The sequence below is a fragment of the Aplidium turbinatum genome, chromosome 1, assembly GCF_918807975.1.
Source record: "Aplidium turbinatum chromosome 1, kaAplTurb1.1, whole genome shotgun sequence".
Classification (NCBI taxonomy): domain Eukaryota; kingdom Metazoa; phylum Chordata; class Ascidiacea; order Aplousobranchia; family Polyclinidae; genus Aplidium; species Aplidium turbinatum.
In genome coordinates this window covers 8488747-8503628 of record NC_137472.1, presented here as the reverse complement: position 1 = coordinate 8503628, position 14882 = coordinate 8488747, and the positions used below count along the sequence as shown (strand labels likewise).

General features: G+C 42.0%; 1 protein-coding gene across 1 annotated transcript; it reads right to left on the bottom strand.

The window, feature by feature from the left end:
- Positions 1 to 395: 395 nt before the first annotated feature.
- Positions 396 to 14333, bottom strand: LOC145771962 (beta-1,4-galactosyltransferase 1-like). The gene is made up of 7 exons (XM_082583780.1): positions 14280 to 14333; positions 13890 to 14012; positions 8163 to 8279; positions 6776 to 6986; positions 4897 to 5047; positions 1896 to 2016; positions 396 to 519 (listed from the first exon to the last, which is right to left on the bottom strand). The coding sequence occupies exons 1-7, from the start codon at positions 14331 to 14333 to the stop codon at positions 454 to 456; spliced, it is 843 nt and encodes a 280-aa protein (XP_082439906.1). The 3' UTR covers positions 396 to 453.
- Between the last annotated feature and the right edge of the window lie 549 nt (positions 14334 to 14882).

Below are 14882 nucleotides of genomic sequence, written 5' to 3'. Positions count from 1 at the left end.
ATTATAAGGACTTCGTGTCGGTTTGGAAGCAGGTAAAGCAGCTTATCTGCAAAGATTCAGTGCTATAATACCTTGTCATGGGCAGCTGCAAAATCTCAAAAACACGGCCTTTTTTTGCCTTAAAGCAATCATCGATGTATTATGTTAACAGGTTGACCTGACCCAGGGTGAAATTTACGATTAAGTCTCTATAGTAAATCTCATAATATTTATGATCAGGTTTACAGAATGTGCAAAGCGTGTAAGTTCGTGAAATCACGGCTTTGAAAAAAGGTTATTTAGTGTAACATTTTAAAGTCAATCACGTCCCATTACATGTATCTCCGTTTGAGATGTAACAAAATTAACTGATGCAGAACAACTATCAGAAATCTCTTGGACAGAAAATTGACAAACACTGTCCGACCCCTTTACTACGGTATTGACGAAATGAAACCGATCTCATCTGGGTTATCATGGAGGACCCAAAATATTCACAGTGATGTTTGTGTATAGAATGTTCTCTTCTTTTTCCACAACCTACGACAAAAATGCATTTTCACTTTTTCAAAAACTAACAAAATGACAAAAATGTACTTATCCTAGACGTCAAGGCAATACTGTCATAACTCTCAACTCTGTAAACAGACAAAAAACTCACAAAAATTTTAATTTTAAAACAAAACGAAACATACTGTGAACTTGAGTTATGACGAAACAAAAGTTGTAACACCTGTATGCCTGGTAAGACTTAGTTGTCGTGGCATTGAATAAAGTCATAAACTTGTTGTTTATGACGTGTCGTTGATGGAACTATTGGAGCACCAGTGGATGCAAGTCATCGGATTCAGCTATTTGAGCCGTTTTAAAGTTTGTCCAAAAATAATAGATGAGTTGAACTTCAAAAAGATATAACAATGCTCTGTGCATGGCTTTTATTGTCTTTCTGGTCTCAAAACGTTTTTGAAGAGACATTTTTAAACGACATGAAATTTTTTACAAAGAATTTAGTTTAAAATTCAACGAAACAAATTCATTAATTGATTATTATTCATTATTCTAAAATTTGTCTATTAATTATGAAGTAATTATTTATTAACTTAATTTATTAAATTATTATTTTAAACTTTGTGTAAATATTAAAAGCTTCAACAGGAATAGCAACTAGCAATGCTTTCTTGTTTTGCTTTATGGATTGCTTATGTTGTTTTTCAGGCTTAAAGAAGGTTTGAAGAGACTTTCTTAGAGCAATACGAAATTCTTTGCAAAGAATTTAATTGGAATTTCAATGAAACAAATTCAAAAGCTTTGCTTCAGAAGAGAAAAAAATATTTCAAAATTAAAACTATTTAGTGTTTACCACTTTCAAGCCTGAATAATTTGAAAGTCACTTGAAGTTCACAAAAATAAACGATTTCAAAAAGCTTTGGTTTCAGACTCCCACAGAATCGGTATTATTTGCAACTGGGTCTTGCATCATAATTAACACTGCAACAAATTTTATAACTATACTATATGACAAATCTAATATCACACGATTGGATATGTTATATTATACAATATTTGTATGTTAGAACGATGATAGCTCTTGTAGTGGTTGATTTTCAACACTTCCTACATAAATCAGTATTTTGATATGGCTCACTAACACACAATTAATAGGACTACTATGCATAGCCTTGAATAGATTAAACTACAATCAGTCAACAGACTGCTATGCCATCACTCAGCAGGTGCATGTACTAATACTATACTTAAATCAATTAGCGCAACCACTGATCAATCTCTCTCGTAGGCTAATCAAACTTTAACTATGAACTGAAGATTAATTATTAACGAAACTGTGCAACGTACAAGAAACTAAGTTAAATCAATTTTAAATTTAACATTGTGCTCATACAATCTTGCAAACACACCTTGTATTTAAGGCTATTCAATCCATCCCTTCGTATCGTTTGAGCTGTTTTTGTGATGAGTTTCATTCTTTCAGGATTTGGTTCGTTTCCTATTTCCTTTCCATGCAGTATCATATGGTACCTGTAAACAACAAAAATCTCAACATGTATTTTCTATAAAACTACATTTTTCATTTATAAACCAAAGATTTTCATGAAGCCTGTGGCTGTTCTGAGAAACCACAATATTGGGAAATAGTGAAGTCGCAACTTTTAATTTTAATTATAACGTTCGATGACGAATTATAAATGAAGACATCGAAGTTGTGGGTTTACACGAACAAGATACACAAACAAACCATTTTCGAAATGGAAAATTTTAATTGTTATTTATAGATGAGTATTGGAGAAGACAAATAAACAAGCAGAAAGAAAAAAGTCTAACAAAGATTAGAAAAAATATATGGCCTTATTTTTTAATACATTTCGATCTTCTTTCTCCTGCAATATCTTATCATTTCTATTGCACTTTAATTGCAATGAAGAGTTACGTTTATAGAAACATAGCGATAACTTCACCGCTGCTTCATTTTAACTAAATGCTCAATGGTTGGATTCGATTTGCAGAAAATTTTGCGAACCGAATGAAAGCAAATCAGTTGTTGTATTAGAACACCTTGTGCTAGAGACGTGTGCTAGAGAAGTTTCCAAGGTCTCAACATCGACCCTCGCTTATCACGCCCCCCTTGCTCGCCACACTTATTCCGAGCAAGCCTGTCAAGCGATGGAACTTCAGAAAGGCCGATTGGGAATACTACTGCTTCTTCACAAACGAAGCTACGCAGTACCTCCCATCCCCACACACCATCAAAGTGGATGAAGCCTACCAGGACTTCTGTGATGCAATGATATCTGCGGCAAAAGACTCCATCCCGCGAGGTCGACGGAAAAGCTACATACCTTGCTGGGATGTGGAGTGCAAGAGGCTCTACCGCGACTTCCTCCTTTCCCCCCAGGGCACTGCCACCTCCAACTTACAAATAGCCCTGCTGGCAAGATTGGATTCAAAGAGGAAGGAGCGCTGGACAGAAGCCATCGACTCAATCGACTTCACGCACTCCAGCCGCATAGAATGGAGTACACTCAACAACGTCAATGGCAGATCACGTGCCCCTCGTTGCCAATGCCCCATTTCAGCAAATGCCATCGCCTCACAACTTGTGAAAAATGGAGTGCACAGAACGAGAATCAGACAAGTCCGTCCTCAAGGGAATGACGAACCTCTGGAAGATCCCAACACCTGTCGAGGGCAACATCTCTGGTGAGTTTACCCCAGTGTTTGTCAATCTCACGGCTGCCTACGACACTGTATGGCACAACGGCCTTACCTGCAAACTACTCCGTCTCCTTCTTGACAGGCAGATGATTATGGAACTTTTGCAAAACCGCAGCTTTAACTTTTCCACCGGTAACGGCCGACGAAGTAGACTACGTCAACTCAAGAACGGCGTCCCACAGGGTTCTGTCCTGGCTCCCTCCTCTTTAACACTTACATCTATGACCTGCCTGACACCATCTCCAGGAAGTATGCTTACGCAGACGACTTGGCTCTCCTACATCCAGCCGGAGATTGGCAGTCAATGGAGAAGAACCTAAGCCAGGACATGTCAACTATATTAACATATCTCCGGAAATGAAAGCTACAGCTTAGCAAGGCAAAGACAGTGTCGGCGGCCTTCCATTTAAACAACAAGGAAGCAAAATGTGAGATCAACATTACCACCGATGACGAACGCCTGCCCTACTACGCCGAACCTACCTACCTTGGCGTAACCCTGGACAGGTCACTCAGGTACCGACGACACCTGGCGTCACTGCGCAAAAAACTATCTACGCGCGTTGCACTTTTAAGGCAGCCTGCGGGTTCCGGCTGGGGAGCTGACGCGAAAACCCTTCGCACAGCTACCTTGGCCCTTGTCCTTTCTACAGCCGAGTACTGCGCACCAGTGTGGTGCCGTAGCTCTCACACCCGCCACATTGACACCGCCATCAACAACGCACTACGCACTGTGACTGGATGCTTGCGTCCTAGTTCAACGGACTGCCTTCTCATCCTAGCAGGCATCCAACCTGCAAGCATCCAAGCCGTGATTTTCCTTGCTCGTCGCACGCTGGACCCCGACCACCTCCTCCACAATACATTACAGCGCCCACCTGGAGAACAGCAGCGACTGAAATCAAGACGCCCATTTGTGCCCGCCGCACGACAGTTTCTGAACAACGTTGAAGATCTTGGAATAAGTGCGGCACACTGGCCGAACTACACATGGAACACGGAGTGGCAAAACAACACCTCCCGACTCCGTAATTTTCTACCCGACGTTGATCTCCACCCTCCGGGAACGTCCCTCGCAAGACTTGCGTAGGTCCGGCTTAACCGCCTACGAACCGGCGTCGGTCGCTTTCGTTCATACATGTGCAGATGGGGCCTGGCTCCTTCACCGGGATGCGAGTGTGGTGCCACAGACCAGACAGTAGACCATGTCGTCCATGACTGCCCAATCCATCAACCACCACATGGAACGCTTAGACTAAAGGCCCTGGATGACGAGACTGTCGAGTGGCTGATGACCTCATGCCCAAACGTATAGTCCGGAAGAAAGCTCATACGACGATGAAGAACACCTTGTTGCTACAGGCAGCATAAAATAGATTGATATTTATTTCTTGAAGTTATGCAATCAACTTGTGAAAATTTAAGATCATTTCTACAATTGTCTGGTTGTTTTTGATATAAAAAAAATCTAATAACTTGATTGAAAACATTGCAAACTATAACAATGATGAAGAGTAAAACGTTTTCCAATTACCATACTTTATACTTTACTTTTTTACGTTCATACTTTATCAAATACGGCTGCAATGTTAAAAATTTGTGGGATAGAGTAGCTGTTTAATTAAAATCTGAAAGTAGATTCTGTGAACAACAGTTTGCGAAACCTCAATCCATGTAACAACTTACCTGGAAATGGTTTTTGGGTATCTACATATATCCATATGACTGATCCTGACCCTGTTGTACATGTCATCATCCTCCCCTCCCCATCCCCAAAAGGAATTGGAATAACCATTCACAGCCTCAAATTGTTTCTTCGTAAATTCTGTTACACCGCCTGAAACGATAATCTCATATTGTCGACACTTAAAAAAACATTCTTTCTTTGTTGTGACGACAGTAGCAGATCCAAAAGGCTATTGGTCGGATGCCTCTGAAAATGGAAAAAAAAAACATACAATGTTTGTTTGCAAAACGTGAGTTTACATTTGTTATTTTTATTTGATTAACAAGGCGTTCCAACCATTTGCTCTTAACCATATAGGGGGGAAGGCGGGGCAAGTTAAACAGGTTTTTTTTTAAATCTAATTTTTTTTATTTCACTAACTTTTTCGAAGACTCAAGTATTGCATTTCAAAAACATGCTAATAAGCCAAGTTTTAAGACAAAAACTGGTTGGTTTTATTTATTATTTTGCACTGTATTGAAGTTTAAGTAACGATTGCACAACTTGCCCCGGATTATTTTTTCAGGGCAAGTTGTGCAGCACCATGGGGCAAGCTGTGTAGCACCATGGGGTAAGTTGTGCAGCACTAGGGGCAAGTTGAGCAACATATTACGGTCAGCAATAGCACAGACAATTGTAACAAATTAGCTATTTTATATTCATTCACTATATTCAGACTTTGAAACTGTGTAAAAATGTCTAATAGGCTACAACATTTGTAAATTAACAAAGGCGGTTTACAGGAACAGTTGCACAACTTGCCCCGTCATCAATTGCACAACTTGCCCCATTCACACTTTTTTAAAGAACAAAATATTTCAAGAAAACTAACAAATGAACAAACAAATTTTACCTGCGAAAATACAACTACATCATACGTCTACTGACCCCTACTGCTAAAGTTTGACTAGTTCTACTGTGCATCCGAAAAATCAAAATTTTGTTTGCATCCGAATTTAGATCCTAAGACCTAAACAACTTATATCGTTGATCAAGCCTAACTTGCCCAAAAAACTGATAACTGCGATTCACGTGCTTCAAAGGCATTATACGTAGGCTAAAGTATAATAATGTCGTTAAAGATTCATTACGCTATTTATTTCCTTTCAAACGGGTCTTGCACAACTTGCCCCGTTGCACAACTTGCCCCGACTTCCCCTTACTGTTCCTCAGATTTTGCAAATTGCTCTCGCTTTTGTTTGTTTAAGAACATCAACCTAGCAAGTGGAATAAAGAAAGCGAGTTTACAAACAGCAGCTGAGATCAGACTAATTTGTTTCAAAATGTTGTGGAGGCAAGGCTCCCACAATCCCAGGAAAGTTGCACTGTACTTTACCGAACGATAACAATGGTCGATACACGTTTTAAATGTTTAAGATAAGAACTATATACAGTACAACTACGCACTGATAATCACTTTGTTACACCTCGTAGCAAACAACTTATACATTACAACCCGCACTGTTATTTATCTGTTTATCAGAGTCAGATCAATTACAATTGTAATTAAAAGTAATTAATCGCACATTTTCGTGTTGTTGAAACTTTTTGTTGTTGTTCAGGTCTATTGTAATTGTAGTTTTTAAAAAATATTTGGTCCAAATTCGATTAAATTTGGTAAGTTGCACGTAGGCGTATGATAAAGGATCAATCCCATGGTTTCAGTACTTTTTCATTACCAAGAAATCACCTCGTATTTTTAGATAATGGTGCGTTTTGTTAGAATTGACTTGATTTGAGACCCAAGAAATTCACTAAGCTACTTCTAGGCCCAAATAATCCTCCCATAGGCCATGATAATCGGCCATAGTCGATAATATCATAACACAAAACTCTTACCGAAAATTGTATCATATGGAAGCTTGTAGTTAAACTTATTCACAGCCACAGACAAATGACGTGGCATTTCCGGACAGCTGTATATCGCGAAATCGTTCTCCAATATAAGATCAACGTCATGGAATACAAAGCAATCGAAGTCAAGATCTTTAGTTGATTCTGCGTATCCAATGTTCATAAGCTTTGCTCTGTTGAACTTCCCATTGCCAAACTGTTGATAACATTCGATTATTTACTATGGTTGCACACTATGCAACAAATTTTTGAAAAATTACACGCCCCATCGTCCTGAACCTACAAAGACAGGCATGGGTGCGCCTCAACCGTCTCCGTACGGGTGTCGGGATTTTCCTCACCGATGGGGAATGGCTTCTTCCTCCTCCTGTGAATGTGGTGCCGAGGAACACACCGCAGACCACATTATCAATGACTGCACCATCTTCAAGCCACCTAACGGAGTGGAAGGTCTGCGCGTCATGGATGATGAAACCAAAAACTTGCTGCCCTCTAGTAGCCTTCCAGTGTAATCCGGGAACACTGTGAATGTTGGGTGGTAAAAGGATAGACTCTGAGCCCCAGAAGCTCACACTGCGACGACGACAATGCAATAAACTTTATGAGGTCTTCAGCGAAAAACATGGTGAAAGAGTCACCACGATATTCAGACAATGCAAAGACGGTATCAGAGCTACTGGAGCAATTCAATCATGGGCCATTACATGTGGTTTTGGATAGGAAAGATATTTTGGGTCATTAACGAAAACCTCGTTACAGTGACCTACATTTTTGAACTTCTCAAATCTTTAAAAAGGATATGTTTTGTTATTCTTAAAGCTTGTAATAAACCAATTGCTCTTTAATTGGTAATTTTACGTTCAATAAACCTAACAAAAGATCACTAAGACTTAAAATCTATTACCTGAGCAGCATGAGAAGTATGAACATATCAAACAATACAGATTGCCAAAAACAGTTAATAGCCTCTATCAAAAAGCATCAATGATACAAAAAACTAACATGTATTTTTAACTCAGCGTCCTAAAAAACATCAACGAGCATAAAAAAAAATGACTTAAACAAAAATATTATAATTATTAAACATTTGATTATTAACTATCAATGTGCTACTCAATATGATCCTTGCTGCATAATCCTTAGAACATCTATTTTCAGTAATACAAAGATATTTTAACGTTTTTACACTAGGGTATAATATAATAATTACATAGTTAATGAATTTAAACAAAAATTTGTTGACAATATTGCTAACTTGTTGGTTAATAAGAATTTCTTGAAATCTGCTTTATACCAAGCCAGATTGTTTTTACTGGAGAAAAACAAAAAAAAATATTCAAGACTACAGTATATTACGTAACAACAAATTCACCTGGTTTATGACGTAGATCCTGTATTCCAACTGCTGACGTTGCAAAATTGGATGCATGTAATGTAGAAAATATCTTAAATGCTCGTCGCGATTACGAAAAGGAATCACGATTGCAACCTGAAACAAAGCACGCAGGATTTTTACTCAAACTTAATTGAATTGTTTCAGAAAGGTTGTATTGTGTTTCTGGTTTAAGCAGAAAAGAATTATACAAAAAGATTGTTCTCAGAACGTTAGCTCATAAATTACAAGGCACGTGTTCTTATCCAGAATGATGATCAAAACCTACTCTTTGTTTACAACAAAATTACTGTGATAGAAACAGAGTGAAACTGTTCACCAGGCATTTGATAAATAAAATGACATGTGTTTTTCTTGTGACCATAGGGTACTATTAGGTTACCTCCTGATGTTAAGAATGATACCAAGCCTTTATTACCGACGTTTTGTCAGTCAGCACGACTGACTTTATCAAGGGGGTTGAAACAGGCAAACACAACTTATTCAATAACAAATGGCACAACACATAAACTTACTGGCGAAATGAGTAAAGTAGAAAGAATTGGTTTAAAAAACGCACCAAGATTTCCGCTCAGTTTAATTAATAACGCAGTGATGCCAAAAATTACTTTGATGTTGCAATTACGTACTAATTTTCCGATTTCAACCTTTCCGTCTTTTTCTTATATTGTTTTAACGTTCCTTGACGTTCGTCGTCGTCGTCGTCGTTTGAGCTTCTGGGGCCGAGGGTCTATCCTTTTACCACCCCAGATTCACAATGTTCCCGGACTACACTGGAAGGCTGCTAAATAGCAGCCAGTCTTTAGTTTCATCATCCATGACGCGCAGATCTTCCACTCCGTTAGGTGGCTTGAAGATGGTACAGTCATTGATGATGTGGTCTGCGGTCTGTTCCTCGGCACCACATTCACAGGAGGAGGAAGAAGCCATTCCCCATTGGTGCATGGTTGAGCGGAAAATCCCGACGCCCGTACGGAGACGGTTGAGGCGCACCCATGCCCGTCTCTGTAGTGTCAGGCCGATGGGGCGCGTGTCGGCGTCGGGGATGAATGAATGGAGTCTGGTGGTGCTTGACCTCCATTCAGAATTCCATTTATGGTCCGCCCAAGTAGCCGCAGAGATGTCTTGTTCATCAGCTTCGTTGATCAGAAGCCGAGCGGCTGGCACGAATGGGTGTCTTGATTTCAGTCGGCGGGGGTGCCCGTTTGGGAAGGCAGAAATCTTGTGGTGGAGAAGATGATTAGGCTCCAGTGACGTTGAGTCATAAAGATATAAACAAATGTAATGGCTACCTACGAAGCCTGTTTTTGGTTATCACTTGCGTTGCCTGGGATGGACGACAAGTGGCTCCTCGTGCCCCATCATGTGAGTAACATCTGCACCCAAGGAGATTCCAAACGAAACTTGTCAACCAAGAGCCTCCCCCCGGACGGCACAGCTGCAAGGGGCAATGGCAAGTTCAGACGCTCCACCATTCTGCAGCTCAACAAAGAAGGCTACACAACAAGCAAGATCAAAGTTATGGAGCAGCTTGCCTATACCAACCGGGCACTCGTCATCCTCCTCCAAGAGACCCACTGCACCTCTGCAGATAAGCTAGCTATTTCCAACTGCGCGCTAGCCGGGTCTACCGCAGGAAGCGCATTGCCACATTTGTGCATGAGAGCCTGAAGTGGACCTTTGTCGACCAATCTCCAATTGATGCTGAGATTGAGTGGGTGTGCATTTGTATCTCAGACTACAACATCGTCAACATCTACAAGACCACACCTTCGCGAATGTTGCCACCATCCCTTCCAACGTTTCTCTTCCCCAGATTCTACGCTGGCGATTTCAACTGCCAGCACATAGACTGGGATTACAGTAACACAAGCAGCGACGGAAAATTGCTGGTTGACTGGGCCTTTACAAACCATATTGCCTTCCTATTCAATCCAAAGGAACCAGCCAGTTTCCACCCTGGCCGCTGGGGAACATGGAAAATCTCTGACTTGGCCTTCGCGAATGTCTACAGCTTTCTTCCAGACAGACGTGTGCTTGAGAAGTTCCCGTGGTCTCAACACCGGCCGTTCCTCATCATTGCCCCAAAACTTGTGGCTACTGTCCCGAGTTCACCAGTTAAGCGACGGAACTTCAAAAACGCCGATTGGAATCAATACAACCTCCTGACCAATGAGTCTGCTGCAAAGTTACCATCGACTGAAACATGCAACGCAGACGAGGCATACCAGGACTTCTGCAATGCCATAATAAATGCGGAAAAGGCCACAATACCACGTGGCCATCAAACCACCAATAGACTACACCATGCTGGGACTCTGTGAAGTTCTCTATCGCTTCTACCTAGACGCCACAAGTAGTGCTGCTTATAACACCGCCGCCAACAGACTACTTGAGCGGCTGGACACAAAGAAGTTTGAGAAATGGAACGAAGCTACCCAAACCATCGACTTCTCACACTCAAACCGCAAAGCATGGAGCATCATCAACAACCTCACTGGGCGCTCAGCAAACTCCCCTCGTCAGTACTCCGTTTCTGCTAATGCCATCGCTTCCCAGCTAGTGCAGAACGGGGTCTACAAGACAAAGTACCGCAAGGCATCCCGCCTTGTCGCCAAGGAAGTATCTGCCCTGTGGCGAGTGGAAACATCCTAAGAAGAAACAATCTCTGGAAACTTCACTCCAGAGGAATTCACCACCGCCCTCTGCATAGTGAAACCACACAAGTCTCCAGGGCCCGATAAGATCTGCCCTGAGCTTGTGCTCATGCTGGCCATGCCCTAAAGTCCTGGTTACGTAGATTCCTCTCTTCCTGCCTGCACCACCTCACAATCCCAAAAATCTGGAAAAGAGCTTTAGTAGTTGCGATCCCTAAGCCTCACAACCCACCAGAGGACCCAAGGAGCTATCGTCCAATATCCCTCTTCTGTGTTCCTTTCAAGATCCTCGAAGACTGATCTATGCCCGCGTCAACCCAATCATCGACCCGCTCCTTCCAAAAGAGCAAGCTGGGTTTCAGCGCTGAAAATCCACCGTAGATCAGGTCACACTCTTAACCCAAGACGTTGAGGCTTGCTTTGAGGCAAAAAAGAAGGCCGGCGTTGTCTTTCTAGATCTTACAGCTGCCTATGGCACCGTATGGCATCGCGGCCGTACTTGCAAGCTGCTTCGCCTGCTTCCTGACCGACATATGGTTCATATTATTATGGAACTTGTCAGGAATCGAAGCTTCACCCTCACCACCGGTAGCTCACGGCGAAGCAGACTGAGACGACTGAAAAACGGCGTCCCACAGGGATCGGTCCTGGCTCCACTTCTTTTCAACATCTACGCCCACGACCTGCCAACTACGGTCTCCGCAAAATACGCTTATGCGGACGACCTGGCGATTCTCCACTCCACAAAGTTGTGGGAAAATTTAGAAAACACCTTGAGCCAGGACATGAAAACTCTCTAAGCTTATCTCCAGAACTGGCGACTGAAACTCAGCGAAACCAAAACTGTGGCGGCAGCTTTCCACCTCCATAATCGGGAAGCTGATCGTAAGCTACACGTCAAGAACAACGAAAAATCTCTGTCCTTCTGCCCCGAACCAAGGTATCTTAGGGTGACACTGGACAGATCGCTCACTTACCGCCACCATTTGGTGTCACTGCGCAAGAAACTCACATTCTGTGCTGCGCTACTGAAGCGCCTGGCAGGCTCTAGCTGGTGGGCGAGGGCTGACACTTTGCGTATAGCAGCCTTAGCCCTTGTCTACTATTCAACAGAGTAACGTACACTAGTGTGGTGCCGCGAATGCTCACTGCCACAACATCGACACTGCCATAAACAACGCTCTGCGCACAGTGACCGGATGCCAGCATCCCACACCATTGGACAATCTCCCCATTCTCGCTGGCATCCAACCCGCTGAGCTTCGTTGCGAAAAAGCCACTCTGTCCCTCGGTCGACGGGCACTGGAGCCTAACCACCTTCTCCACCACAAGATCTCTGCTCTCCCAAACGAGCACCCTCGTCGACAGAAATCAAGACACCCATTTGTGCCAGCCGCTTAACTTCTGATCAACGAAGCTGATAATCAAGACATCTCTGCGGCTACTTGGGCGGACCATAAATGGAATTCTGAATGGAAGTCAACCGCCACCAGACTCTATTCATTCATCCCCGACGCCGACACACGCCCCATTGGCCTGACACTACAGAGACAGGCATGGGTGCGCCTCAACCGTCTCCGCACGGGTGTCGGGCTTTTCCGCTCAACCATCCACCAATAGGGAATGGCCTCTTCATCCTTCTGTGAATGTGGTGTCGAGGAACAGATCGCAGACCACAACATCAATGACTGTTCCATCTTCAAGCCACCTAACGGAGTGGAAGGTCTGCATGTCATGAATGATGAAACCAAAGACTGGCTGCTATTTAGTAGCCTTCCATTGTAGTCCGGGAGCATCGTGAATCTTGGGTGGTAAAAGGATAGACCCTCGGCCCCAGAAGCTCACACAACGACGACGACTTGCGTTGCCAATCAAATTGGTTGGCAAGTTAATTGAGTTTTTTAATATTTGTTTCTTGCAACTTTTTTCATTTCGCCAATATGATTTTGTCCTGTACCGTTTGGCTGCTAAACAGGTTGTGTTGAGGCCTACCTGTGTCAGCATCCTTGATAGTCAGTCGTGCTGACTGATGAAACGTCGGAAATAAAACTGGTGGAACTATCTTGTGGAAGTGTTGTGAAACATCTTGTGGAAGTGTAGTGCAGTCACTTGAAGAACGCAAGTTATTTGATAAAGAAATGCTTGGAGAAAAGTCTCTGTCTGTATTTACAAAACTTTGAGTTCAAAACAACGTTTTCTTGTCAGCTTTTGCTGCTCACATCAAAACCGGTTTTCGATAGGAGGAAAAAACAAGCAAAGCAAAAAATGAAGTCTAATCAGAATCAGTACTCGTCTGACAACATAAACTACTTTTTCACGTTTGGTAGGAAACACAGAAGTTTCTTGTTTAAACCCTTAGTCTGTCCCGTTAGCTCGGTGGTTAATCAAGATCAAACGGCGCTGGTTCGGCTCTTAGGGTGTGCGCTTGAGCAACGAATCTTTGGAATGCTCTCCATTCAGCGACACTTAGTGAATGGAAAACACTAATTTCTGTGAAACAACCATCGGAAACGTCACTCTGTCAACCTGGTACAAGTTTGCAAAACCAATATCGCATCCTTTGGCACCGCATAGCCTCTGCAAGAATGCGAAACTGTGAGACATAACCTATAAAAGGCTTTGTCAGTCCGAAGATAAAGTTTAAAAGCCAACCAGACAGAATGTATATTGTAACCTATAGTAGCCTATATGAATCCCACAAAGCATGGTAAGCTCCAGCACAGTAACAGCGCTATGGTATCGCAATGACAGCATAAGAAATTCTAATTCTGTGAAATTGTTTCGATTTAAAATTACAAGTTGGCTTCGTCAAAATATTTTAAATCAACAGACTTTAATTTTAAACACGTCGTTGCATAAAAACTAACCAACCTCTGTGTAAAAATGGTTTAAGTAAATCAAAACGTTACAAATTAAGTCAAAATGTCCCAGCTATATAGGCCTACTGTAATATATCAGAAATACTTGGTCTAATTATTTATCCAAGGCCGTCTATGCCTGGTTCAGGCCAGGCAATTGAAGAAAAACATATACTGCAATATGTTATCACCTTCCATCTGGCTATACAGTTGGGTGGCTTAAAGTGGCCACCATGAGACACAAGTGGGTTTTCTTTTTCAGTTGTTTCATAAAATGGAGGGCTTTCTGATTGTATAGTGACATCTTTTCGTCCCTAAAAACAGTAAATAGTTTTAATTAAAATAACATGAGGCTGTTCACCAGGCATTTAGTTAAATAACATGATATGCGTTCTTCTGGTGCAAACTAAGCTGAACTATCACAAGATGCATAAGTTGATAATCTGCTTGTATTCCAACTTTTCGTTAATCAGATACGACTGACTTTTTCAGGGGGTAAGGTCGGGTAGCCTAGACCTAGCCTCCTGAAGAAATCAGTTGTATCTGATTAACGAAACGTTGGAATGAAAGTAGATTATCACCTTATACATTTCGTGATATTTCAGCTTAGTTTGCACCAGAAGAACGCATATCATGTTATTTGGTTTTAATTAAGTTAGTTAGTCTATAGTTTCAAACTAAAACATTAATGTTGCTAATTTCCATAGTAGGCAGTGCTGTATTCGAGGGTATACGGCGGTATACGCAGTATACTCTCTGCTTTTTCGAGCAACTATTAGTATACCCTCTGATTTTCCAAAGAGAGTGCCTATGCTATCCTACTAATTCTTGAAAATTACTAACTAACGACTTAACCCTTTGAGGATCATTGATAGTGAGCTGTGTGATGTTTATTAATTGCAATGTATCACCTGTGGCTCAATTTACCACTAAAAAATATGTAAGATCCTGGCTGCTAAACCACCGATCAGCTAAGTATATATAGCCGAGTGGTGAGAGCCCTGGAAGGGCACTCGAAAGGGCGCCGGTTCGATACCGCTTACGAGCATGCGGCTGTGTCTTTGGCAGGACACTTTAAGGCATGCTTGAAGGTGGACGCAAAGATTGACTTCCTTGCCTTCTCGTCCACTTAATCTAAATCTTCAACCACCGGGTATAAGCCTGGATACGACAACAAACTAAGG

Coding starts and splice junctions, on each gene's coding strand:
- LOC145771962 (XM_082583780.1), bottom strand. CDS start 14,333: ATGATATGCGTTCTTCTGGTGCAAACTAAGCTGAAATATCACGAAATG. Junction 14,013..14,279: donor AATATCACGAAATGTATAAG/GTGATAATCTAC, acceptor TACTGTTTTTAG/GGACGAAAAGATGTCACTAT. Junction 5,048..6,775: donor TCCATATGATACAATTTTCG/GTAAGAGTTTTG, acceptor TTATCGTTTCAG/GCGGTGTAACAGAATTTACG.